At 55.6% G+C, this 24,558-nt stretch overlaps 8 protein-coding genes across 8 annotated transcripts; 4 read left to right on the top strand and 4 right to left on the bottom strand.

Annotated features, from left to right (window-relative positions):
• Nucleotides 1-303: 303 nt before the first annotated feature.
• On the top strand, nt 304-1,950 carry MONBRDRAFT_23753 (uncharacterized protein; the record flags this gene model as incomplete). Its single annotated transcript, XM_001744191.1, has 5 exons — nt 304-441; nt 542-608; nt 719-842; nt 939-1,635; nt 1,726-1,950. The coding sequence occupies 5 exons, from the start codon at nt 304-306 to the stop codon at nt 1,948-1,950; spliced, it is 1,251 nt and encodes a 416-aa protein (XP_001744243.1).
• Nucleotides 1,951-3,177: 1,227 nt separating this feature from the next.
• Nucleotides 3,178-5,858, bottom strand: MONBRDRAFT_15474 (uncharacterized protein; the record flags this gene model as incomplete). The annotated part of the gene is made up of 10 exons (XM_001744010.1): nt 3,178-3,636; nt 3,737-3,847; nt 3,960-4,226; nt 4,330-4,473; nt 4,553-4,918; nt 5,009-5,056; nt 5,170-5,262; nt 5,376-5,570; nt 5,664-5,723; nt 5,832-5,858. Coding segments are annotated over 10 exons (1,770 nt in total), but the record flags the coding sequence as incomplete, so codon positions are not given.
• Nucleotides 5,859-6,861: 1,003 nt separating this feature from the next.
• MONBRDRAFT_23751 (uncharacterized protein) lies at nt 6,862-8,628 on the bottom strand (the record flags this gene model as incomplete). The annotated part of the gene is made up of 5 exons (XM_001744009.1): nt 6,862-6,948; nt 7,071-7,173; nt 7,261-7,402; nt 7,492-7,603; nt 7,711-8,628. The coding sequence occupies 5 exons, from the start codon at nt 8,626-8,628 to the stop codon at nt 6,862-6,864; spliced, it is 1,362 nt and encodes a 453-aa protein (XP_001744061.1).
• A 1,069-nt stretch (nt 8,629-9,697) lies between these two features.
• Nucleotides 9,698-12,151, top strand: MONBRDRAFT_23750 (uncharacterized protein; the record flags this gene model as incomplete). Its single annotated transcript, XM_001744190.1, has 2 exons — nt 9,698-9,825; nt 9,970-12,151. 2 exons carry the CDS (start codon nt 9,698-9,700, stop codon nt 12,149-12,151), a joined length of 2,310 nt encoding a protein of 769 aa, XP_001744242.1.
• Nucleotides 12,152-13,496: 1,345 nt separating this feature from the next.
• MONBRDRAFT_23749 (uncharacterized protein) lies at nt 13,497-17,590 on the bottom strand (the record flags this gene model as incomplete). The annotated part of the gene is made up of 16 exons (XM_001744008.1): nt 13,497-13,657; nt 13,694-13,816; nt 14,092-14,421; nt 14,515-14,551; nt 14,628-14,669; nt 14,765-14,836; nt 14,951-15,055; nt 15,216-15,287; nt 15,393-16,025; nt 16,121-16,192; nt 16,302-16,460; nt 16,544-16,634; nt 16,739-16,838; nt 16,915-16,985; nt 17,069-17,134; nt 17,265-17,590. 16 exons carry the CDS (start codon nt 17,588-17,590, stop codon nt 13,497-13,499), a joined length of 2,460 nt encoding a protein of 819 aa, XP_001744060.1.
• Nucleotides 17,591-18,493: 903 nt separating this feature from the next.
• Nucleotides 18,494-19,604, top strand: MONBRDRAFT_36290 (uncharacterized protein). Its single transcript, XM_001744189.1, has 4 exons — nt 18,494-18,560; nt 18,712-18,904; nt 19,022-19,259; nt 19,388-19,604. The coding sequence occupies exons 2-4, from the start codon at nt 18,722-18,724 to the stop codon at nt 19,534-19,536; spliced, it is 570 nt and encodes a 189-aa protein (XP_001744241.1). The 5' UTR covers nt 18,494-18,560; nt 18,712-18,721; the 3' UTR covers nt 19,537-19,604.
• Nucleotides 19,605-19,933: 329 nt separating this feature from the next.
• On the bottom strand, nt 19,934-20,622 carry MONBRDRAFT_15658 (uncharacterized protein; the record flags this gene model as incomplete). The annotated part of the gene is made up of 4 exons (XM_001744007.1): nt 19,934-20,023; nt 20,154-20,264; nt 20,381-20,422; nt 20,524-20,622. The coding sequence occupies 4 exons, from the start codon at nt 20,620-20,622 to the stop codon at nt 19,934-19,936; spliced, it is 342 nt and encodes a 113-aa protein (XP_001744059.1).
• Nucleotides 20,623-22,375: 1,753 nt separating this feature from the next.
• On the top strand, nt 22,376-24,549 carry MONBRDRAFT_31612 (uncharacterized protein; the record flags this gene model as incomplete). The annotated part of the gene is made up of 4 exons (XM_001744188.1): nt 22,376-22,593; nt 22,700-23,101; nt 23,210-23,539; nt 23,648-24,549. Exons 1-4 carry the CDS (start codon nt 22,386-22,388, stop codon nt 24,547-24,549), a joined length of 1,842 nt encoding a protein of 613 aa, XP_001744240.1. The 5' UTR covers nt 22,376-22,385.
• Nucleotides 24,550-24,558: the final 9 nt, after the last annotated feature.

The raw sequence follows: 24,558 nt of genomic DNA, 5'->3' as shown, positions 1-24,558 counted from the left end.
TTACTCTGAACTGCACTTGTCTAGTAAATTGATTCATATCTCATCTCTCTCTCTCTCTCTCTCTCTCTCTCTCTCTCTCTCTCTCTCTCTCTCTCTCTCTCTCTCTAAATCTCTCTCTAAATCTCTCTAAATCTCTCTAAATCTCTCTAAATCTCTCTAAATCTCTCTCTCTCTCACACAAACTTGAAATTTTCGTTTTTTTTTTCTCTCTAACACACACACACACACAAACACACGCATATATCTCAGTGGCGGCGGCGGCAGCGGGCGGTAGTGAGGGGAGAACGAGAGAGGATCGTGGGTATGAGGGGGCCGTTGCTGGTGCTGTGCCTGTTTTTGGGTCAATGGGTTTGTGGGGAGAGCCGTGATGTCCAGCGCCAGCGCGAGACGGTGACGCCCGACTACGCGATTTACCACAACGTCTCCAGCGTGTTGCACGAGGTTGGTGCCTTTGGCTCGCACTCGGTCCCGCCGCCGTTCCTGCCTGTTCTCCGCCTTGCTCTACCCCCTAACGCTTGGCTATTTCGACGCATCTTGATAGATTGATGCGCTCGTCAGCCGTTCCGAGTCGCTGCTGCACTATGGCAAACTGTATGAATCGACCCAAGGTCCGCGACCTGGCCTCCTGGCCAGCGCCGAGCTGCATCGAAAGCGAACTCGTTTAAACCGCTTGAGAACTGTGCCGTCCCGTTTCACTTTGATGCTTCTACCTCCACAGGTCGGCTCATACCTTCCGTCAAGATTCGCAATGCCAGTGGCATCAGTGCTGGACCCCATGGCCGTCGAATCCAAGTCTTAATTGTAGCGGGCGAGCACGCTCGGGAGCTGGTACCCGTCGAATGGTACACCCTTCCCCCACCCCCCGCTTCTTTTTCCCAATGATGTTGCCACGCAAATACCCAGTTTGCTTTCCCTCACCTTCGACGTGCCACTGCTAGGGTTCTCACGTTGCTGAGCACGGCCCTCGTAGCCGAACACGCCCCGCAGGACTCCGCCCGGGGAAAACTGATGCGCTGGCTCCTCTCCAATTTTGACCTCACAGTGATTCCCCTGCTCAACCCAGATGGCCGAGCACACCTTGAAAGCTCCCTCAACTACTGCTGGCGTGGCAATGCCCGGGGCGTTGACCTCAACCGCAACTTTGACTGGGACTTTGGCGGCAAGGGCGCCAGCCTCAACCCGCTCGATGAAGAATACTGTGGCACACATGCCCTCAGTGAAGTGGAGGCCCGAGCCCTCCGCGACCACCTCACCCGCGAGTCTTTTGATGTTTTTATCAGCCTTCACAGCGGCACCCGCCAAATCTACTTGCCCTACAGCGACGGCATCTCCTGGTCCTCGGGTCGCCAACCTCGCTTTCACACCGACATGATTTCCATCCTCCGCACCGCCCTGCGTCTTCACTCGTCCCAAATTCCTGACCGTTCCTTCCAGGGCGGAGCCGCTCATCAGCTCCTCGACTATCCAGCCTCCGGTACCTCCTTTGATTACGTCGTCGGCCGTGAGCTGGCGCCCCTTGGTTTTGCCGTTGAAGTATATGGAAACCTCAGCCACAAATCTGACGGTTGCTTTGACATCTTCAACCCAGTGGCCACCGAATTGCCCGCTGCATTGGCCGTTGCCGACACATTCATGGTCTGCTTCTCACGCCCGCCAACCCGAGCCTCTCCTGGGTGCCTCTGGTCGCTCATTGACACCACCTCGCCCGTTCTTCCTCTGATTCAGGTCGCATTGCTCAAGGCTGTTCAAATGCATTGGACAAGCACTCTCAACACCTGGCACGAGCGGCAGCGCTCACTACCGCTTGACAACCAAATCGAAGCCAGCGCCTACCAAGCTCCCTGGACCATCCTGCTGATTTGCGCCGCCATCTTGGGAGGTCTTGTCTTTATGCAGCGCAAGTCAGTTCTCTTGCCCCATCTACCCCCTGTAACTCACACTGTAATGTAAGCCTTGACATTCGCTCAACTCACCCGCTGCTTGCCATGTGGTCACCTGTGACCAACATCCAGGCGCTTTCTAAACGCCTTGGTCCGCCAGACACCCCATCTCCTCCCGACCCCGATTTAACATGCATACCACAATTTTCCTTCCATTATATTTTGAGTGGTCCAAGACCATTGCTGAATCGCATGATAACTTTTAATTGACACCTTAGTCCCTCCTTGAATTGCGTTGCCACCACCGCAGCCGCGCAGTGATGTTCCTTTCTTTTTTTTTTTTTTTTTTTTTATTATTCTTATCTCTCTCTATGAAATTCACCTTTCGCGCCACAACTGCTCGCGCAACCAGCGTCAGAAAACAAGAAAAGAAAAAAACGAAACCAAACAAGACAGACAAAATGCCATCTCGTCACGTCAACCTAATCGGCTTTCTTTACAGCACCCAGTCCTTTGCGCTTTGCGCCCAGTCCTCCCGTTTTCCGTGCTATCGATCCAGCTTGCTGTTGCTGCCGCCGGAGCTCACGTTCAGCCTTGCGTGCTTCGCGTGCTTTGCGCCGCTCCTCAGCTGCTGCGTCACCATCGACCGAGCTCGAGACGCTAGAGATTGACTTGGCAGTGCCTGCTTCGCTCCCCCAGTCGTCACTGCCCCAGTCACTCGCCTTGGCCGGCTTTGATTCGGGCTTGACATTCGAGGTAGCACTATCACCCCAGCCGTCCACGTCCACGTCCTCATCCCAGCCATCACCCGTACCCCAGCCATCTGCATCCGCTTCTGGTGTGCTGATGGCGGCCGAGGCTGTCCACCGATCGGCGGGAACCGGAGCTGATGTTCGTGCCAGCTGAGTTTGATCGACTTCATCATCAGGCGTAGCTTCCATATCTTCCCATTTCTCATCCTCCCATCCGTCCGCGTCTTCGTTCTCAGCGTCGCCCAACGCATCATGAAACTCATCGTCGTCCTCTTCGTCGACCAGTGCACCACGCTGTGGCGGTGAGCGGTTCGCCTTCAACGACATGCCACGGCCTGAGACTGGCTTAACTACCGCTGGAGTGCTGGTCGTAGACGCAAGCTGATCAGATTTTGCGCCTGGCGCGCTGCCGGCACCGGCGCCCTTGGATATTTGACCCACAGCGGCATTGGCCCATGAGAGGAGCTGCGCGCCTGTACCACTCGCCCCTGCCACAGGTGCAGTCAAACCATCGGCTTCCCCAGCTGCTGCCCGCTGTTCGCTGGCTACCTTGGCCGCCTTTGAACCAACCAAAAAAAAAAAGAGTAATCGCACGTTAGAATGAGTGGGAAAAAACATCCGCCAACATTCAGACAGCATTGGGCAACGCCCACGCTGGAGATTCGCCAACCACCGCCACCTACGTACCTCAGCCAAGCTGTCCGAATTCGTTTGCAGGACGTCTTGAGCGCTGCGCAGCAGCTTGAGTGCTGATCCATGACAAATCCAGATGAAAACGTAAGGTCTGCATCGCGCTGGAACGTCCGGGATGCAAGTGCAGTGCTAACGTGACGAAAAAAAGCATCCATACCGGCGATGCGAACGCTCTCCTCTGGATCCACAGCAGCGGGGGCAGCGATTGGCAAGACGCGCTTGGCTAGCTCGGTGGCAGTAAAATACTCGATGCACACGGACAAGCCTGAGAGTCCGGCAACTCGCGCATGCAAGAAAGGGTCTTTGGTCGCCTTTGGATCAAGGAATGATGCGCAGCAGAAATACCGTTAGGTGAGATGAACCATACTGTGCAGACCGGAGCTTGCCCATGTCTGAGCTGACCAAACATACTTTGAGAAATGCCGAGGCCAAAACGGCACTGCGCGTCTTGGTACTGAGATGAGGCGCAATCTTGGCCAGACATACGGTAGTGTTTGTTCGAATGCCAGGCTTCTCGTCCGCCTGCAAAAATAAGAATAAGAATAAGAAATGCAGTTCAAACAAAAAAAAAGCATGGCGGGCTGGACATGCTCTGCGACCTCCAGTGCATGCCATGGGGAGCAAAGACACAGACCTGAAGCTTGGGAAAGGATTTAGTAACGGTCTGGTCAAGAATGCCAGCCTTGAGCTTTGGAGCAAAGTGCAACATTGCCTTGACGGTTTCCTCACGCATAGCTGGCACTGTGTCCCCAAAGCCTTGCGCCACATGGGGGAAAATGTCATTTGAAATGACTTCGGAGCTAAGAAAGCCGATAAAGTCACCCAGCTTCTTCAAGAGAGAAATGCGTGTGGCGCGATCGGGGGAGGCAAAGAGCTGAACCAGATTGGGTACAATCAAGCGCTAGAGGAAAAGCACGAACGAAGAAAAGCAAAAGACTGGGCAGTCAGCACATGCGAGGCATCGGCTAAGAGAGATAAGCGTAAAAAGAACAAGCTACACTGACCGTGTATTCATCGTCCTGCAGAAGCTTGCCAATTTTGAGCATGGGTGCCAGCACCTGGTAGCCAGCTCCACCAAACTGAAACGCTTGAAGAAGCTGAGGGAGAATCTTCTTGATGCACAGGTCGCGTGGAAACTCATCAATCAGCTACATGGCGAGAAGAACCCAGTTGAATATGACCGTGCCCTCAAGCAGAACGATGAAACAGCATGCAGCTACAACAAACTTTGGGCAGTTGACCGTAGAATGCGGACACGTCCTCCTTTTCCTTGACGGCAAGTTCCTCGAGAAAGAGGACAGCGTCAATAAACTCGTTTTTAAAGTACTTGCCCGGAGCGCGACCTTGGTCGAGGAACTCGCGAGGCGAGGGCCGAGTTTTGGGGTTGGTGGAAATCAGGACAGCGTAGTGCGGGATAATACTTTTGGGCATTTTGCTCATGGTCTTGAGTTCTTCGGGATTTTCCAAGAGGCCATGATGGGCTTCGTGGATGAGACATCCCAGGCCCCACATGTCGACAGACCACACGTGACCGCGGCCGTGCTGGCCCTTGATGACCTCAGGAGGCTCATAAACACGACAGGGGGGCATGGGCTATTGAACACAAGATCATTTCCGGGAGTGAGTTTGGATAAGAAACCTGAAAGCAGACTGTGCGCATGCAAGGGAGCGAGCCAAACACACCAGCTCCTCATACGGGGTTTCCTTGGTGCAGAGGAGCTCCATGCCTCCCTAAGGGGTGCGGAGATTGGATGAAACGCCCATTCAAGGCCAGTACGTCATAGAAAGCCAGCGAGCGGCGAGAAGGAATAAGTCAGGTCGGTATTGGAGAGCAGGGCACGCACCAGCTTCCAATCACCCTGACTCGTGACGAAGATGGCACCCATGCCCACATTGCGATGGATAAAACCGGCACCGGCCAAAAACTCGAGGGCTTTCTGTCGAGCAAAAAAGGAGTTGTTAAAATAAGGGTGGGGCGCGGAGGGTTGGCGGCAAGGGCGAGACTGGCCAAAGCCACAAGTGAGGCTAAGGGACCATGGGGGCAACGCACGGTGACTTGAAGGATGCCCCAGGCGATGCCAAGATCATTGATAGCGCCAGCGTCATCCAGTAGCTGCTGCAAAGGCATGACTTCCTCGGTGGCCATGGCAAGCATGGTTTCAGAGTCGGTACTGCCCAAGAACTTGAGAACGTTGGGGTGGCGCAGCGTACGCGAGCGCTTGACGGCGTTCAAGCCGGCTTTGAGCTATGAGCATGCCAGCCCGGCACAGAGGAAGGGGTTGGCTCACAGCGCCAACATTACGACTCGGGCAAAAGCATGAGGCATTTGTACACCAACCTCTTCCTCGCTGGCCTCTTTCTTATCAAGACAAAAGATGGTGACAGGCGAGCCATCACTCTGCATGGATCAAGAAGCGCGTTAAAATGCCGGTGGGATGACGGTGGAGGTGCGAGCTGACTTGGAACCGCCGAGAGCTTCAGAGGGAGAGAGAGGGAGAGGCCTTACGCGTTGCTTGCCATGATGCAGGCGCCACACACATCGCGGTGGTTGAACTTGATGTGCATCCTTGATCTGAGGTCACAAGAAGCATAAGTTAAGCGCGACGTGCCACGACTCGGCGCGCACCGGCCTCGATCCGGGTCTGCTACCTCGCACGCTCGAACCTCGAATGGAAAGTTGGGATCGCCGCCACCTCCCAAGAGGGACTTGAGCGATGCGAACATGACGTTGAGATGCAGTGATGAGCACGTTGACCACTGCCTACCCAAGCTCCCCTTGTAATGTACACAATAAAGACGCGCGATGCGCTCAAAAGGCCGTCGCTGTCGCTGTCGCTGTATCGCCGTCGCCGTCGCCGTCGCTGTCGGCCGCTGCCCTTTGAAATGCTCGAGGACTCGACAGCGTCACCACCGCGTCAACCAAAAAAAATTTAAAAAATGAATAAAACTTTAAAAGAATGAATTTAAACTTTTTAAGGGTTTTGATGTCAGACGGTTTGGCCTCTTCGAGCAGAGATGAGGCTGGATCGTTGACCAGAGGGTCAAGTAAAGTCAAGGTGATAGCAGAGGTATGGGTGAATTGTTGGTGTTGATTTTTTCAGATTTTCTCGCATTTTTTGACCTTTTATTTTTTTTCTGGCGCCTGAGGTTGACAGAGACACAGCTTGAAAACAGGCGCGTAGACCTTTGGCAGGAAGTGCCTGACGCGACATGAGGTTGGGTTAAGTTGAGGATTGAGAAGGTCTGTCCATGGGGTCCCCAAGACCGATGTATTGATGAAGGTTGTTCAAGACAGGAAATGTGCTGCTGCTGAAGGACCGTGAGAGCCAAAAGAAAAAGCGAAAAGCGTTAACATGTCTCACATACACTTTGCACTGCTTTTTCGTCTCTCTCTGAATTTATTAATGTAAATCTTCATGGTAACGGATGAAGAGCTACAGAGGTGGCTCCTAGGGCGGGGGAAACACAGCAGTCTTGGTTCATTCGAGGTGCCGTGATACGACAAGGGTGGCCCGCGACCAGCTTGATTGATGTGCTCAAGCGTGTCGGCGTGGGTCGTGCTGATCGGGGCCGGCCAGGCGCAACCGCGACTGAAATTCATCCATGGTGACGTAGCAGCCCACCTAATGCCATGGCCGAAGCCTGTGAGCTCTGGAAAGGGCCTTGCACCCCCCCACTGTTCAAAAAAAAAAAAAGATGAAGAAAGAAGGTAAAAGAGAACCAAGCTGGGGAACCTCCCACAAACCAGGTTTCGATGGCCCACAAAGGCTTCGCGCCCGTGGAGAACCTTGTGATTGTTGATCACGGCCATTTCGCCCACGGCCAAGCGCTCGCTGTGATACAAACACCTGGGAGTCAAGGGGTGGATATCGAGAATTGTGAGGTTCGTTGCGTGCGCGGGGCGGCACGGGCAGCCGTGCGTGCGGTTGACCAACTTGGGACTCGCCAAGAGGGCCGTGAGCCGTTCGAGGCAGTGATAGTAGGCCTCGAGCTCATCAAAGGTGAGTTGTGGCATGGCTGCCCGGTCCGTGGGATTGAAGCGCATCACCACATCCTGCGGCGCTTCTGCTCCGAAGACTGGGCACCGACGCGCAGGATGAGTTGGTGAAGAGGCCCCAAAAGATCCAGCGATATGAGGTCGCAAAGGGGGCGCGCAGCTGGCATACTTGGGCCCATGGCATGATAATGGACGTTTGTTTCAAGCGCCTGGAAAGCCCAGGGTGTGTTGAAACAATACGTCAAGAGATCCGGTTCTTGCTCGTACAAGGCCTTGAGTACCTGCCACATTGGTCGAGGTTATGAGCCATGAGAGACAAGCGGCGGTGTACACAGGTGAATGAGAATCAGCGTCGGGAAAGGGACGAGATTCGAGATTGGGCGCGAACCAGATTCACGTGGCCAAAGAGTGAAGCGCCCCCATCGGAGCTTTGGGCGGTGCAGCAAAACAGCTGCAGTCCCGGGGGCTCGCGCATGTAGGTGGCATCGGTGTGGAGGGGCAGCCCCAGGTTGGTGTAAGCAGTGTCGTTGACGTCAGCGGCGTCCTTGGGTGCCGTGTCCCAGAGGCCATCTGAATAGAAGGTGCGCTGGAGCTGTCCAAATTGGCGCATGGCCAAAGCTGTGGCCTCGATGAGAGGCTGCTGCGTGGACGTGTCTGGGTCCCGCAGATCACAGGTGGGCATGTCGGTAATGATGACCATGCCGTCTTCTTGGACTGCAGTCAAAGCAGGCAGCGGGTCCTCGAGCAACTGCGACCGCGGGATGCGGCGCGGCGCAAAGTCGCCGGGGCTTGGGAGATGTGTGGGCAGGAGGGTTTCAATCTCAGCCAGAGAAAGCGGAGCCGGAGTGGGACGCCAGGCAGGAGCGGGGTTTGTGGCCGTGGCGCGCTGCCCGCGGGTATGCAAGGCGAGCCAGGCTTGGTCCAGAACAACCCGAGATGGGCCATCCGACTCCTGAAAGGTTACATGGAGTGCACCTTGGTCATCCACCCAGGCGTCGGCGACATGAGCCGCCGCGAGCTGCTCTGGTGTAGCTTCACGCTGCAGGGAGGTGGGATTGGTGAGGGCGGGGTCAACATCACGTAGCCACTTGCGGTGTAGCTTGTGTTCAGTGCCATCAGCCCACCCCACATGAACGTGGCCATCCGGATCAGCCCGGGCCCTCGTGAGACGAGCAGCCAACGGCAGATCTTCTTGCCTCTGATAACGCTGCGGCCAGGGTGGTACGGCCACGGCAGCCAAGGCCCGCCGCCCCGGTCGAACTCCCACACGAGCCGCCTGTCGCACCACACAAGGTACCACCACCATCTTCACGCCCACACCCTGAAGCCAAAAAGATTGAGCTCCTCCCCCACTCCGTCTGTCTCTGGCTCTGGCTGTCCGTCTGGCTCTGGCTCTGGCTCTGTCTCTGTCTCTGCCTCTGGCTCTCTCTGATCGCGCGCGCAAAAAAAAAATCAAAAAAAAAATAAAAAAAATCACTGACATGAATCTGATGCTAAAAATAGATGATTTCATCCTTCTTTTTTAAGAACACACTTGGGATTTTGAAAACATATCACACACGGCACTTCTCTCTTCTCTCAGAAATTTCAGTGGTTTGTCTCTGTCTCTCTCTCTCTGTTTGTTTGCTGTCTATCTCTGCCTCTCAGTCTGTATCGGTCCCTTTCTCTCTGTCTGCTATCTGTTTTCCTTTGTATGCGTTGTGGCATCTACTGTTTCTCTGGCTGTGCGGATATGTCTCTCTTTGCCTCTGCCTCTGCCTCTGACTTTCTCTACATCTCTCATTCTCTCTCCCTGTGACTCTCACTCTCTCACTCAAACACACACACTCTCTCTTTCTCTCTCGTGTTTGCAACGGTAAGAAATGGCAGCGCGTTGAGGATGTTCCGGTGCCGTGCGGTGCCGTGCGGGATGGCAGGGCGGACGTTGTGAGATGCTGTGGAGGAGCAGGGTCAGTGGTTGACTGAGGACCTGCTCTCAGCCGGGAACTCATGGCAAATACTTGGTGGTAATTTTTGTTGCAGGCGAGCGAGGACCACGTGTGTGTGTGTGTGTGTGTGTGTGTGTGTGTGTGTGAGCGACGAGCTGGCTGATTTTGGCGGGGCTCTCGTTTACATCGGGGCAAGCCGTCGCGCGTGCTCTGTTGGCCGCGAGATTGCGCATTTTGACTGCTGCTTTAGGGGCAAGAGTCTCACCACGCCAAGGCCTGACCCGGCTACGGCCCAGCACATTGCCGCTTGGATCGGGCATGTGGGGGCGGCGGCTGGTCTGGCACTCGTGCGGGCTGATGGATGCGGCCGTGCAGAGGCGAGCATATCGAATGGCCGGAGGGACGCTGATTGACAAACTCGAGGTCACGCGCGTCCTCAACGCTGACATGTCCAACTTTGCCCAAGAGCTCGGCTGTCGTGTCGATCTGGCCCCCGCCGTGCTCGTCGTGGGTCATCGCAACCGATACCTCTTCAACTGCCCCGAAGGCATTCAACGCTACTGCCTAGAGTACAAGTCAGTCAACATCGCCCAGTCCCTCGCCTTCCCACCATCCCGCCTCCTGCTCGCACCTTGCACCCACACCATGTTCTGCGTGGCTCTTACCTTACCTCAACACCTTTTTTTTTTTTTTTTTTTCTTGGATTGCTTGTGCGCCAGGCTCAAACCACTGAAATGCTCGCATGTCTGGGCAACGCGCATGGCCTGGGACTCGCTTGGAGGTGCCTTTGGGTTTGCTCTGACCTATGGCCTGGCAGGTCCTCCTGCCAAGCCCCTCAACTTTTACACGCCCGGGGACCTCGGACCATACCTTGAAAGCGGCAAGGCCTTTTGTGGCGTCAACTACATGCGACACAAGGACGTTTCCACGGTCGAGACCTTTGCCGACGACGAGCTGCAGATGCGCATCTTTGCTCGTCCCTCACCGCGCAGCGCTGACCCTTCGTTCGAGGGCAGCGCCGACCGTGTTTTGTCCTTTGTTGGTCATTTTTGTGACAAGCCAGGTACCCTCGACGTTGAAAAGGCCAAGGCCTTGGGCGTGCCCCCAGGTCGTTTGTTCGGCCAACTCAAACGCGGCGAGGCCGTGCAAGTTCCAGATGGCCGTATTGTGCAGCCAGACGAGGTTCTCTCGCCTCCCCTCTGCCCACCCGCCTTTGCCATCCTCGACGTCAGCCCCGCAGAGACGCTCGATAGTCTTCGTCCCGTGGCTGAGCATTTTGCCAGCCTGGACCGCGATGGCACAGTCTACCACATGGCTGCCTGGGCCACCGTACACACGCCCGAGTATGCCGACCTTTTGAACGCTTTTGGTCCTCGCGCGCGCCACGTTGTCATGGATCCCGAGCAGGATCGACGCATCACCCATCTAGCCAACGCCACCAACCAATGCATTCTCAACACCATCCTCCCACCCGTCTTTCCGCGTCCCTACGGCGTCGAGCAGCTTGATGTACCCACTCTTCCAACAGAGTTCAGCCCCGCCAGCACGCAACAAATGCAGCAGGAAGGCCGCCTCGTGGCCTCCGACCCCCTTCGAATCACCTATCTTCGCGCTGACGTCTCTGATACGCGGCGGCTGCTCTCAGACAAGCGCCGCACGCGTCAAGACCGGGGCCGCGAGTCGAAGCGCGCCAAGACCGAGGCCACCGAGGCCAACTCGGAAGTTAGCACTGCCACAGATCTTGCGGACAACGATGGTGCTGACGTCAGGTATTCCGAGCAGGCCCGCCAGTTGATGAATCGTGAAGCCATCCTGCGCGGTTCCTGGATGCCCGTCAAGGCGGCCGAGGCCGCTGCCCTGGTGCGCGCCCTGCCCGAGTATCAAAAACGCCTCCCCACCACCAAGTTTGAAGACTCGGCGAGCGCCACACCCAGCTGGAACAATCCGGTGGTCCACTTTCTAGGAACTGGTTCGGCTGTGCCAAGCAAGTATCGTAATGTCACCTCCATGCTCGTGGCCCAACACGACGACGAGGCAGCCCTGCAGTGGACCTTGCTCATGGACGCCGGAGAAGGCTCAACGGCACAGCTCCTTCGTCTGCTGGGCCCCACAGCGCAAGCAGAGCACTTGGCCAAGTTGGCAGTTGTGCACATTTCACACGTGCACGCTGACCACTTGCTGGGGATGCCTGGCTTGATGCGGGCTCGCAAGCGCGCCAGAGCGGCGCGGGGCGAGCCCAACTCACCCCTGTGCATTGTTGGTCCCATGGCCATCATGAAGGTCTTGCGCACGGTCGGGTTTGTGCCCAAACGTGACTTTTACTTTCTGCGGAACGACTTTTGCTTTCCAGCTGAGCTGCAACAGGACGAGAGCTCGGAAGTGGAAGATTCAGGTCTGGTCAAGGCCACGCGCGACGCCCTGGCCTCCACCTTGGCAAAGATGCAACTGTCGCTCCAGACGCTGCCCGTGAATCATTGCCGGCATGCCACTGGTCTGAGCCTGCGCTCCACTCGCGGCTGGTCGCTGACCTGGTCGGGTGATACCCGGCCCTGTGACGTTTTTGCCCGTTTCTGCCCTGACGTGGACCTGATGATCCACGAAGCCACCTTTGAGGCTGAGTTGCAGGCAGATGCCGTCGGCAAGCGTCATAGCACCACCGAGGAGGCCATCACAATCGCCAACGATACGCGGGCTCGTGCTTTGCTGCTGACGCATTTTTCGCAGCGTTATCCACGCATCCCCAAGCCCGAGAGTGCCAAGCCAAACATGCCAACGGCTGTGGCCTTTGATTTAATGTCCATTCCACTTCGAGCCGTCGAAGGGCTGGCCCCTTATCTTGATGTGCTACAATATGTTTTTGAGCAGTTTTACAGCGAGGAGGACGCCGATGAACTTGAATAGATCGGTTCATCTCAGCGTGTACTTTCTCAAAGGCATCCATGGCTCGCTAAGCGAGTTGACCGACTGAGACGCGGCGTGAGGCGCATGCGTTTGTCAAATAAGCACAGTTTTGGTTTTGAAATTGAGCAATTACTCTGCTGGCGCTTCATCGACAGGGGCACAACGGCCGGAAAACAATTGCAAAGGCGAAAAAACACGAAAAGAAAACAAAGTGGAGGGCGGGTTTGCCGATAAAGAGACATGTGACGTGCAGGCAAGAGGAGGGGCAGGGTGCGGGTGGTAGGCACAGGAAGAAAGGGGGCACAAGTCGGTTATGACAGAGTCACGCTTGGTAGAACTAGACAAGCCGCGGGCAAAAAAAAAAAAAAAGGCAATGTGCACACGATACGAGAACAGACACGAGTTATTCGTCACCGATAACCTTGCAAATGCGCCGGTATACCCGTTGGCTGGGTTCAGCAATATCGTCGCTGCGCTTGGCCAACTTGCCAACACGCTGTTGGATCAGAGCAAGGTGGGCAAGCATGGGGCTGAGAGAAACCGATTCCAGGTTCTCGGGCTTCATGCTAGCGTGCAGGGCAGCCTCGGCGAGCACGGTCTTATGCGAGTCCATCATGGCCTCAATGGCGTCGAGTGAGGCTGAGATGTAGTGAGAATATTTGCTTTCGAGCAGCGCCTGCAAAGCTGGCAGGAGCTCGGACACGGCACCCATCGAGGGTGCCAGCTCCGGGCGTTCCGGTGACCGCATGCTAAACAAAGTCAAGCATTAACAACTTGAGGCAACGTCCAACGCCAAAAGCCAACCAGCGCGCCCCTGCAAGGGTCAACGTACCACTGGCAGATGGTGGGGAGCAAGTCCACAAGCAAAGCTTGGTCATTGAGTCTAAACAGTCGGGAAGGAGCAGAAGGAGCAGATCATAGCAAGGTGAAAAATGGTCAGTGGCCGGGTGGTGTGGAAAGCCGTGACGTGGCTTCAAAAAGTGAGAGGTAGCCCGTGTCACGTACTCAACTACATGGCTAATGGCAAGGTCAATGTGTTGGAGGGCCAGCGTGGAGGCTTCGAGATCATGATTCAAGACCAGGTGAGTGCAGTGCTTGAGAAGACGGCAATGGCGCCATCCTAGTTTGTCGAGCGGCGACAAAAGGTCACTTACTGGCTTTGATGTTGACGGTCCGTCCAGACAGGATATGAAAGATGGCGGCATGGTTGGTCTCCACCTGCGCGAGCCATCAAGTCGAGATGAGCCCAAGCACGGGGACAAGGCCTTCCAAATGTGACACAAGTGCTAGAAGGGACTTAAAACAGGCGCAAAGCTTACGGCTTCGAGACAAGCAGCGGTTTGCTCTACAGGAATAGAATGCACGATGGGGGGTTGAGCAAAGCCGGCCCGGGGTCAGGGGTTTCGAATGGACGGTAGTGGTGGAAGCAGAACACACACACACACACACACACACACACACACACACACACACACACACACACACACACAGAGCCAACAATCACCGCTTGGCGACGACGCGACCGAGGCAAAAAGCACGTACGTGCGCTCATGTTGTCGGCGCTAGAGTGAGCAGCATGGGCGTTTTGGGCAACCTTGAGCACGGCAGGCGGCAATGCCATTCCCTCGGCCGGAGAAGACGAGCACGATGCGAGACGTGTGTGTGCTGGAAAAAAAAAATTTGAATTTTGTTGAACAAAAAAAAAAAAAAAAAAAAAAAAATGAAATTTGAGAGAAAAAAAAAAAAAAAAGTGTGTGTGTGTGTGTGTGTGGTGGATTGGTCCTTCTTAGGGAGTGAGTTGACAAGTGAGCGGGGTGTGGGTGCTTGCCAGAAGCTTGGCAGTACTTCCATGTTTGGGGGGGTGGGGATGAGGGATTTGGAATCTGTGAATACGGTGCGATATAAGATTACATCCGAGGTGGCCGAGATGTGTTTTCTACTTGGTGTTGCTCCGACTCCGCTGGGCTTGCAGCTCCACTTCTTGAGCTTGCAGCTGCTGTCGAAGATCAGCCGTAGATTGCTGGCGCAACAAAGACCGTCAACTGAGGCGGGGGAACAGGCTGCTTGCTGGTGGCATGCCGACGCGCGGTCTGAATTGCACAGACTCACCTCGAGGACTTGCAGCTTGGTCGTGAGTTCCACGGTCACCTCATGCGAGAGTTCAAGATCCTTTTCTAGCTTATCGCAGCGGCCCTGCAGGGCATCGCGCGACTCGAGCTCTTGCGTCAACTTTGCAACCTGCTCCTTGAGTGCCATTGTTTTCTCATCCTCTGCTCCGTTGGTAAAATGAGCGGGAGCGCAAGCATGGCATCAAAATACTAAACAAGGGGAGGGATAAAGGATCCAGAAACATCATGACACACCTTCACGCAACGTATCAAGCAAATCTTGTTTGGTGATCTAAATAGATGCCAGACATGAAAAAGGTGAGCCGGTAACCGAGGGTGATTTGGCAACATCCGCTCGTTTTGCTTACTGGTTGGTCAAGCTGGCCAGCCGAATTGAGTTTGGCAAAGAACTAGCACAAAACAGGGTCCAAAAGGTGCGTCACATTGTGAGACTGACACCGGTGGGGCAAGACCTAGAGCAAGACCTCTCGACTTGCGTGCAAACCTGTTCGAAGCCTGTCAGTGCCTTGCGAAGGCGTTTGGTTTCTGAAAACTTGGCCCGATCTGTGCGGTCAAACTAGACGCAGAGCGGGTTGATGTGAAATGAGAGACGTGGCACGATCAAGGAAACCGTGAGAGACGTGGCACGATCAAAGAAACCGCGTCAATCGCGTGCTTGAAAGGGTGCTACCTCATCCTTGTACTCGTGAAGCATGGCTTCCAACTGCTGCGCCGTGTCAGAAGCCGCATCCAGTCGCGCTGGCAACGATACGACGCTCTCCTCGGCAAAAGCCACCTGTTCCCGAATTGTGGTTCGAAACGACTGCAACAACATGGTTTCCTGGCACGTCGAACATCCAAGGACCAGATTAACTTGTGCGCGGGGAGCCTTAGTAGCGGGGAGCCTTTGTCGCGGAGAGGGCGGCACGAGGGGCTCAGAACACTAGCATACTCACTTGCGCTTGGAGACAGCGGGTGAGGTTGGCCTGGTGGCGCTGTGCTTGCACTGCGGCTTCCTTGGCCATGGTCTAGGTTGCAATGGGCAGATATCGGCGTGTGAGCCGCCCAGAGGCTTTTGTCAGGCATGGGGCAGCGCGATGGGCGGGTCAGGGCGCAGTAGCAAAAAGCGGTACCTTGCGTTCACGGTCAAACTCAAGGTGAAGTTCTGCTTCCTTGGCCTGGGCAGCTTGCAGGCGCTCCTGCATGAGCACGAGGCGCGATTCGTACTCGTTGTTCATTTCCTGTGACGCACGAAAGCTGGCATCGGAGCGGATGGAGGTGTTGGGATCTGCGGCTCCGCTGTTGGCGCGCAACGTGTGCACCTGCTCCTCAAAGGTTTTGAGCTCCATCTGCTGGCGGCTCAGCTCGGCGCGAAGCTCAGCCTCCTGCTGCTGCCATTGGCTTCGAGCAGCAGCCGTGCTTGCCTCATACTGTTCCTTCATATCGGCGAGTTGACGCTTGAGGCGGTCGGTAATGTGAACATGCGTCTGCCGTTCCTCCTCCAATTTGGCCTCGAGAAGAGCCACCTCTTCATCAACCGTGCGATTCGTCTCACCAGCTCGAATGCGCAAGCGGTCATTTTCTTCTTCAAGAGTACGCTGGATATGCAGAAAGCTCTCGTTGGCCTCGTGCCACGTCGTCTTGAGTTCGGCATGCTCCGTCTCTAAATTCTTAAACTCGAGCTGCGCCATGTCCAGTTCCCGACGCAGCACTTGCCGCTGTGTCTTGAGCACATCCAGCTCTGTCTCCAGGTCGGAGCAGCGAATCTGAGGGCATGGCGAAGAGCATCCCGCGTGAACATCAAAGCGCCTGCGTTGGGGTGGCTGACATGCAAGTTTCAGCCAAGTTTCAAGTGCTTCACCTTTTCTGTTTCCAGCCGAGATTCCAACGCCCCGGACGACTGAGCAGCACCCTCTTGGCTAGAGGCCAGGGCCTACGCCAAGATCAAGAGCAGAAAACATGGCGGTAAGAAAGCCAGCCGGCGACTTGAAATCGGTTTGGCATACGTGGAAAGGGGCAACCGCGGATCTGTGGACGCGTACGGTGGCGGAGAGGCGATTCCGCAGAAACTCCACTTCGTGCTCGAGTGGCTCGATGAGAGCTCGAATCAGGTCAGACTCTTGGCGTGCGGATTCTTGAGCATTGTCCAGCTGAGTCGGCGAGTCGGTAGGGGAGGCGTCGGCGCTCTGATTGGTCCACCGCTATGCATGCAGGCACAGGGCCGGAGATGAGCAGGCCGTGTGAAGGTCTTGTTGCCTCGCTGATATGGACGGTTCGATCTTACTCTGCGCAGTCGAAACCCAGCTCGCTTCTGGCTTGCGTTTTGTCTCTGCAAGAGATCAACCTGCTCACGAAGGCGTCGCGTCTGCTCAAAGCTAAGCGTTCCCCCGGGAGTGACAGGATAAGTGAGTCGTGGGGGATGGGGCAGAGCGCTTGGTGCTCAAAGACGGGGTCATGGTCATGGTTGCTTCTCACTTACTGGGCTTCGTGGATGCGCGCCGCATCATCACTAGCAAGCTGAAGTTGCCGCTGCAGGTTGCGAACTTCAACAGCCAAGTTCTCCTTCTCGCGCGTGATGGCTATATGCAGAGGTGTGTCATGAGAATTGGCCGTGCGGCGCCAATAGTGCAGGGAAAAGGCAAACCAGTCACGTACTGGAGAGCAAGGAGCGCAGCGCTTCTTGGTTGGCGGCATATTTGGCTTCAAGTTCCTTGACATACGACAAGCTGAGCAGGAAGTGTGACAGCAACACGAAGGTCGAGTGAGTGAGTTTGGCCTGCTCGCAAAGTGGAGATGGGCACAAACATACTGTTGAGTCGACTGGATCGCAGCATTGAGTTCCGAGTCAATTCCAGTTGCCAACTGTGCCGAGATGCTGCGAAGACAGTTGATGGGTTAGCTGGGTGAGAAAAAAAAAAGAAAAAAACAAACAAACAACAACAACAACAACACTGGGGCTCGACGGGTTGTGTGGGAGTAAGTCGTGAGAACGAGAGCTGACGCACGTGTTGGCTCGCAGTCTTTGTACAAGGTCATCCTCGATCTCTTCCTGGACGTCTGTGGGGAGCTCGGGCACTGGTTCGATGTTAGGCGGGGTGGGTGTCTCGGCCGAGGGCTGTAGCGTTGTGGCCGCCTGCTCGGTGGGGAGCGATGCAGGAAAGACCGACTCAAGCTGGTGGGATGAGAGCGGTGCAGCGTCGGAGAGGGTTTCCGGGCGTGACAACGGGTGGTCCACTGGAGGCGAGGCGCTTGGTGTCTGGTCGTGATCCGACTGGAGCGCAGACTCGGTGTCGTTGGCCAGCTCGGGTGGCCCCTCGTTCGGCGCGGCCATGCTGAGTCGGTGCTGCCGGCCGAGCTAGCCAAGCTCAGTGGCCCGCAACCGACGGCAAGAAAGCCTCAAGCCACTCAAACCCGTTGCAGCCGTCCTCTCCTCACAGTCAACAACGCGCCTCCCGTTCCAGTCGGCCAACAGCGAGCGCACCACTGTCGCGCGCGAGCTCCAGGGTCCAGACCCCTGTGTGTGTGTGTGTGTGTGTGTGTGTGTGTGTGTGTGTGTGTGTGCGTGCGCAGGTCGTCGATGCTGTTGTCGTGTGCGAGTTCACCACAACGACTTTTTTAAAATTGAAGAGGGAAGTTTGAAGTTGAAGTTAAGGGGATCAGAGTATACTTTTGCTCTGGGAAATAAACATTCCCTGGGAAATTAATACGATTCCCTGGGAAATAAATAAACAGTTGTTGTTGTTGGTGTTGTCATGATGCAAGCATCGATGGGCGTTCGGCGCCGTTCGCTGCTTCTTACACCGCGCCCGTCCGCGCCTCCCTCACTGGCGCGCGATCCCCTTGTGGGTCGTTGTCAAGGGTAGAATGGCATCGGCCTGTTGTAGGCTGGTTGATTAACATTCGGCCGGCCATGGCGGGGGATGGCGCCTTTTGCACCAAAGGAAGGGTCTTGTCCCATTATGGCCCAGCAGAGAGCCCCGACGTGACAACGGTCAAGTTCGTGGTCGGGGTCGCGGCAGTCAAACGGCAGACAGGAAAGCAAAGTCAACGCCTTTGGCAGCAGGGCTAGGACTGAGTCTGGGAGTGCTGCCCATCGCAATCATCCTGCTGATCAAGCCCTTTAAACAGACAGGGTGTGAAGCCCAATCCGTATGACCATTTCCGAGCAGTGATCAGTGATGAGTGATGGGAGGGGCATGTGGTCCGTTGGGGCATTTTTCCACTGCGTCATTGAGAGCCATCATCGCCTTTTGGTTTTTTGCTCGTCGTCGTGCATCTTCAGCTTCTTGACAACTCCTCTGGTGCGTTGGTCCCCGATGCTGGCGCGCCGCCCAACTGGTTTTGGCTCCCGTGCCTGCAGCTTTTGGTCTGCTTGAAGCTACCTATCGCTGCCCTTGATCGCATCTCTGCCTCTTTCTAATTTTCTTTTTTTCATGATGGAATGTGCCGCAGAAATCTAGTCATGGCCGCCTTTCTGCGTCAAGCCCTGGCTGGTGGTCGGCAGCTGTCCATGTTGGCAGCTCGGCCTAGCTCGGTTGTGATGAGCCCCGCAGTGCAGCTGGCTGCCCGCCGCTTCAAGCCCTCGTTCGTGGGCGAGGACGGCTGGGTCCAGGTGGAGGAGACCCTTGCCGGCCCTCCCTATCAGGTCCGAGTGTCGTCACATCTGATTGCCAAGAGCGGGTCGCCGCTGGCTTGTGTGCCCACGTCGACCTTTATTTGACACTGACATTCACGCCATCATAACACATTGCATCGCTAATAGAACGTTGTGCTGGATGGCCGTCACGAAACCTTGGTGGACGAGCCCATGACCTTTCCTGATGGCCAGGACACCGGCATGAACCCCTATCAGTTTCTTGTTGCCAGCCTCGGTGCTTGCACCTCGGTCACCGTCCGTCTCTACGCCAACCGAAACAACATTCCTCTGGAGCGCATTCGCGTCTTCACAAAGCACGACCGTATTTATGCCAAGGACTGCGAGACCTGCACCACCAAGACCGGTACGCCATTGCTCGCCTGTTCTCCTCTGCCTTGCTATGTGGACTTGATCAAGACGCGGGCTCATGGCACTGTACCGCTTTTGATGCTTCTGCTGCCCTCTTTGTGTTCACTGGTCTGGCTTTGGCAGGCAAGGTCGACAAAATTTTTGTCAAGGTCCAGCTCGAGGGCGACTTGACGGCAGATCAGCGCAACAAGTTGATGCAAATTGCCAACTTTTGCCCCGTTCACAAGACGTTGACCACGGAGACCATCGTCGACGTTGCTGCCATGGAGTAGTGCCTGGCATCTGGGCAACCCTGTCGCGTCTAGTGCTCTCTGAAAAATTAATCGATATTCACAGGCTCTTTGACAGGCAAGAAGGAAGACTCTATTTTACAAGGCGAGCTCGATCACATGAGACAGCTTTGGAAAAAAAAATGTCGCAGCCCAGCCTCCCGACAGCAGAAGATCTGGGGCACATGAACAACAAACAGCGAAGCTCAACGCCATCAAAACAAACACTCAGAAACAGGCTGGCGGAGCAGAGTTAGACATCAAAGCGCACATCCATGGGCGGGAACGAAGAACGGAAGACTTGTCAAATAAAAGGAACACAACAAGGCGAGAACCTGGCGGGAGAGAGAGGCAGCGAGGGTATACGCGGGCAGAGAGCGGTGCTTGCTCAGTGTCAGTGTCAGTGCCAGCCGCTTTCGCGTTCAATGTGTGCCTTTTCTAGAATGACTTTGCCGATTTTGTAGCGCTGCTCTTGCTCATAAGCCATTTCCTAGAGGAGAAAAAGGTAGCGATACCCCGTGAGCGGCGCATTGATGCCCTGTCATGAAGTATTTTTGGACAAGCTCAAGCGTGCTGCTGAGCAAAGGCTGGCGAGGAAAGCGAGGCTCACGAGCACGTACGTATTTCCAGCCGAGGTAGGAGCGGCATATGTTGCAGTGGACATCGCAAATGGAGTGAAGGCCTGTGATGAGCATCTTTTCCTGTGCAGGGCCCACATCAATGTTGACCACCTGCTAGCACGCGAACTGGCAGTGAGCTGTACGACGCGCGGGCTTGATGCGCAAGCAGACGAGGGCAGCGAAACGACATCTTGAACAATGATGTCACCGATGCGGGCAGAACAGACATCGTTGAAGAGATAAGCTCGGCCGAGGCGCCCTTGAAAGCTCTGCAAACGCACTCAAGGCAGATGTTGAGGGCGGGTGAATGAGCTCAAAGTGCGCGTCCGCGGGCGGGGTGCGAGCGGAAGGCCTGAGGCGTCGGCGATACCTTGGAAACTAGCGAGTCGTGCGCTGCGAGATGCGTATGGCAGTTGGCACAGATGTAGACGCGAGGGTCACTCAGATATTCTTTGAACAAGCGGCCCATCTTAACGTTGCCTGGCAGACGTGCTCAAGACGGCAGCGACGCTGAGCTGGGGAGAATGACGCGGCGCCAGCACAGAGCCCAGGCGCGGAGCGTGTCAATCAAACCACAGCTTCCACCACGGCCAGACCAGACCAGACCAGGCAAGACAACGTCCTAGCGGCTGCTCCTAGCGGCAATAGATGCTTGTTCCTGGCAACGTTTGGGCCCGGATCGGCGACGCGACAAGCGCGCGGCGGCGATGGAGAGAGATAGAGAGAGTGTGTGTGGCACAGCGGCAAATGCAGAGATGCTGTGTGTGTGAGAGACAGATTCAGAGAAGATGTGGCAGCGTAGAAATAAACTGCAGTGGTTTTGTGGGTAAATCAGAGAATGTGACGCATGGTGAGGGGCTTTTAGACAAAGATAGAGGAACAAAAGGCAAACAAGAGATAGCAACATCAGAGGATGCTGAGTGGTCAGAGCTGTGTACCGTCGCAGGTTTTGTGCCAAGCTTAATTACAAGGCATAAGAGAGATGAGATGGGAGTCGTTGTACACTCCCGCCAGCGCCAATCGCTAATCTGGCGTAAACTAAAAATGATTCAGCGTGACTTGGCTTAACAAGTTTGCTGCTTGGCGTTATATGGCGTAAGTTTGGTCCCAGTCTTACGTGTGCACTGCGTTTCAAATCAACAACATGAAAAGAAAACAAGAGAAAGGCTCTATTGCGACAGCTGTAAAAGTACCACAAGTAAATCAAGCTATGGCCAGGAGGCAGAAGGGCAGGCAGAGCAGAAAGGCAGGCAGAGCAGAAGGGCAGGCAGAAGGGCCAACGGTCAAGAAGCGATCAAGCCGGCAAAAGTTAGGCGTGAGCGCAGAGCGTTGGACTTGCATGGTGTTTTGGGCACTTGGATGACAGGACAATGTGCAATTGGCTACGTCGGCCCACGACACGAAACGGATCGACATGTTGGTCCGCAGGCAACAAACACGCAGACACGCAGACGCGGGGGCGTGTCAAATGGCGGGTACTTGAACCCTGGCTTATACAGCGGGGCAGTCGGGGAGACTTGAAGGCAAGGTGGCGACGCCATCGTCAAAGATGTTCTGGGCGTCGCGTTGGCGCTTGATTTGTGCAAGGCGGCAGCGGTTTTCTCCATTGTACATGCGTGCCGAGGCTACCTGGTCATAGGCGCGCCATGGATAGTTTTGGTAACCTGAACGCGCGCGCTGGCCACCATCAGTCTGCTTTACGCGTTCAAGGCGTTTGCATGAATCTGTGCCGTGTGCCTGAGAGCCTGTGTCAAAGAGCGTGCGTCCGAAAAAACGTGCGCGCACGTCTGCGTGTGTGCAATTCGAGTGTGTGTGTGTGCGTTTCCATATGTGTGTGTGCGCGCGCGTTTTCATAATATGTGTGTGTGTGTGTTTGTGTGTGTGTGTTCTGTGCATCAAAATGTCATCGATGCTGATAAAACAAAAGTCAGTTGTTGATGTTGTTTTGGCGTTCTTTGAATGAGTTTAGCTAATATTTTCATGTTTGGAGGATTAGAAATTTGGCAAGGATCCCATCTTGATTCCTGTCGCAACATGATTCAATGCCAATTTAGGCACGCAGAGGGGCGGAGCTCAAGCGGGTTTGGTGTAACGTGAGAACAAAGGTAATAGCAGAGATGTGCTTCGGCGTTCTTTCAGCCAATCTGGCGCTGGCGCCGACAGTGTTGTGGCATTTTTATTTTACGATCGCAGCAGTTCACTGGCTGTCAGCCGAGTTCAAGGATCGCTATCATGGTCAAGGGGGCGGGGGCGACGCTGCCAGTGCAGACGGTGGTCTTTACTGGCACCTTTGAGGGCGGGAATCGCAAGGAGGTGGAGGAGGCGGCCCGAGCCAATGGCTTTCGTGTCGTTGGCAAGATCTCCGACAAGGTGGATCTGCTCGTCGTTGGCGGTGTTCAGGACCCGCACGGCGCCAAATGGGCCGATGCCAGCTCCCGTGGTGTGTACCTGCTTGCAAACCTTCATCGCGTCGCTATGACTGTGACTCTTTTTTTTTTTTGTTGGATGACTGACCTCTGCATCAAAACAACATGACAACAACACAGGAATTACTATTTTGAGCGAAGATGCTTGGCGCGCGCGCAGTCAGCCTCAGACCGCAAAGAAGCGTGCCCCGGTCAAGAAAAGCAGCGCCGCTCCCAAAAAGGAACGTGCACCGGCAGCATCCAAAAAGAGCTCGGCGTCTAGCGCGGCCAAACGGGCCTCGGCCGCCGCAGAGCCTGGAGTGGCCCGCACAAAGGGCACAGGCACCCCAGTGCCCTCCTATCGAGTGACCAACGTCGTGTTCACAGGCACTTTTGCCGGTGGCAAGAGGCAGGTCATTGAAAATCAGGCCCGTGAAGCCGGCTATCAAGTCGCGAGCAAAGTGTCTGGCAACACCCACGTTCTCGTGGTCGGTGGCGTCAAGGACCCTCAAGGTGCCAAGGTCGATGATGCACACCGTCATGGTACGCCACATCGCTCCCGCCCTGTGTTCCGTTTACGACATGTGCGGTGGCTGCCGTGTCCCTTTTGTTTGGCTCATCATCCTTTTTCATGCTTCTGCCACTGCTCAGGCGCGCTCGTGGTGACCGAGCCTCAGTGGGAGGAAATGGTTCGGAACAAGGCCAATGATCCCGCCAAGCCTGCCAAGGACACCGAGGAGGCCGCGCCCAAGCCCAAATCGGCCAAGGTCCAGCCCGGTCAAAAAAAGGCCACCTCGACCAAGTCTCTGACCGTCGTGTTCACTGGCACATTTACCGGTGGCACTCGCAAGGAGATTGAGGCTCAAGCCGTGGCTGCTGGCCATCATGTCGTCGGCAAGGTCTCGGGCAACACCGACGTCCTGGTCGTCGGTGGTGCCAAGAACCCGCAAGGGGCAAAAGTGGACGATGCCCAAGCCAAAGGTAGGTGCGCTTGACTGTCATCCGGGGCGCCAAGGCCGCTCCCTTTTTCGTGTGTGCAGCCCTCTGCCCACTCCCTCTCATACGAATTTGGTGCGGGTCGGACCTCAGGTGTCAAGGTGCTGAGCGAGCCCCAATGGGCCATGCGCCTCAACAATGGCGACGAAAGTGATGATGACGATGACGAAGATGATGCGGATCGGGAGGATGCTGGTGGCAATGATGATCCCGACCAAGGAGGTCCCGACCTCTCCCCGTACCAAGCGCAGATTGACGCCAGCAAGCTGGACATCCTGGCAGCCACGGTGGTGGAAGAGGATGAGCGTGATCATCCCACCTGCCCCAGCCAGCTCGTGGGCCACCCATACTGGCCTCAGGATCGGATCAACGAGTACCCGCGGGATGAGTCTAATCAGCCCATGATGCTACTGATGCAGGTCAATCTGTCCGTCTCGCCGCCGCTGGCACAGTTTCCCGAGACGGGAGTATTGCAGCTCTTTGCCACAATGTACGACGACCTTGGAGGCATGAACATGGACGACCCGTTTGATCAAACCAACTTTCGAGTCATTTATCACGAGTCCTTCAACGCCGCACCTGTCACCGAGTGGGGCTTTCTGGACAATGCCATTACCAATGCCGATAGCATAAACTATGAGGAGGATGCCCGTGTACCCAAGTTTCTGCGCCTCTCCTTGCAACAAATGGCTCCAGACTGGTCCGATTATCGGTTCGAGCGCCTGCTGGGTCCACTCAAGAACGACGACGACCTTGCCGACCATTATCGCGAAGAATACGACGCCCCGCGCATTCGACTGGGAGGGTATTCTACGTTTGTCCAGTGGGACCCGAGGCCCGAGCATGGCCTCGGCGAGGCCCTGACGCTGTTGACGATCGACAGCGCCGAGGGTTTCTGCTGGGGTGACTGTGGGTGCGCCACTGTTTTGATTCCCGAGCAAAACCTTCTCAACCGGGACTTTGCTCGGGCTGCCTTTTGGTGGGATTGTGGCTAAGGACGCTTG

Source organism: Monosiga brevicollis, genomic scaffold, assembly GCF_000002865.3.
Source record: "Monosiga brevicollis MX1 MONBRscaffold_5 genomic scaffold, whole genome shotgun sequence".
Taxonomy (NCBI): domain Eukaryota; class Choanoflagellata; order Craspedida; family Salpingoecidae; genus Monosiga; species Monosiga brevicollis.
The sequence above is the reverse complement of the archived record's forward strand: the minus strand, read 5'-3'. Positions and strand labels throughout refer to the sequence as shown.

Bases quoted from the DNA above. Each gene is read 5' to 3' on its own strand.
- MONBRDRAFT_36290 (XM_001744189.1), top strand. From the start codon at position 18,722: ATGGCCGCCTTTCTGCGTCAAGCCCTGGCTGGTGGTCGGCAGCTGTCC. The intron at 18,905-19,021 runs GTCCGAGTGTCG...CATCGCTAATAG, and splicing joins TTGCCGGCCCTCCCTATCAG to AACGTTGTGCTGGATGGCCG. The intron at 19,260-19,387 runs GTACGCCATTGC...TGGCTTTGGCAG, and splicing joins GACCTGCACCACCAAGACCG to GCAAGGTCGACAAAATTTTT.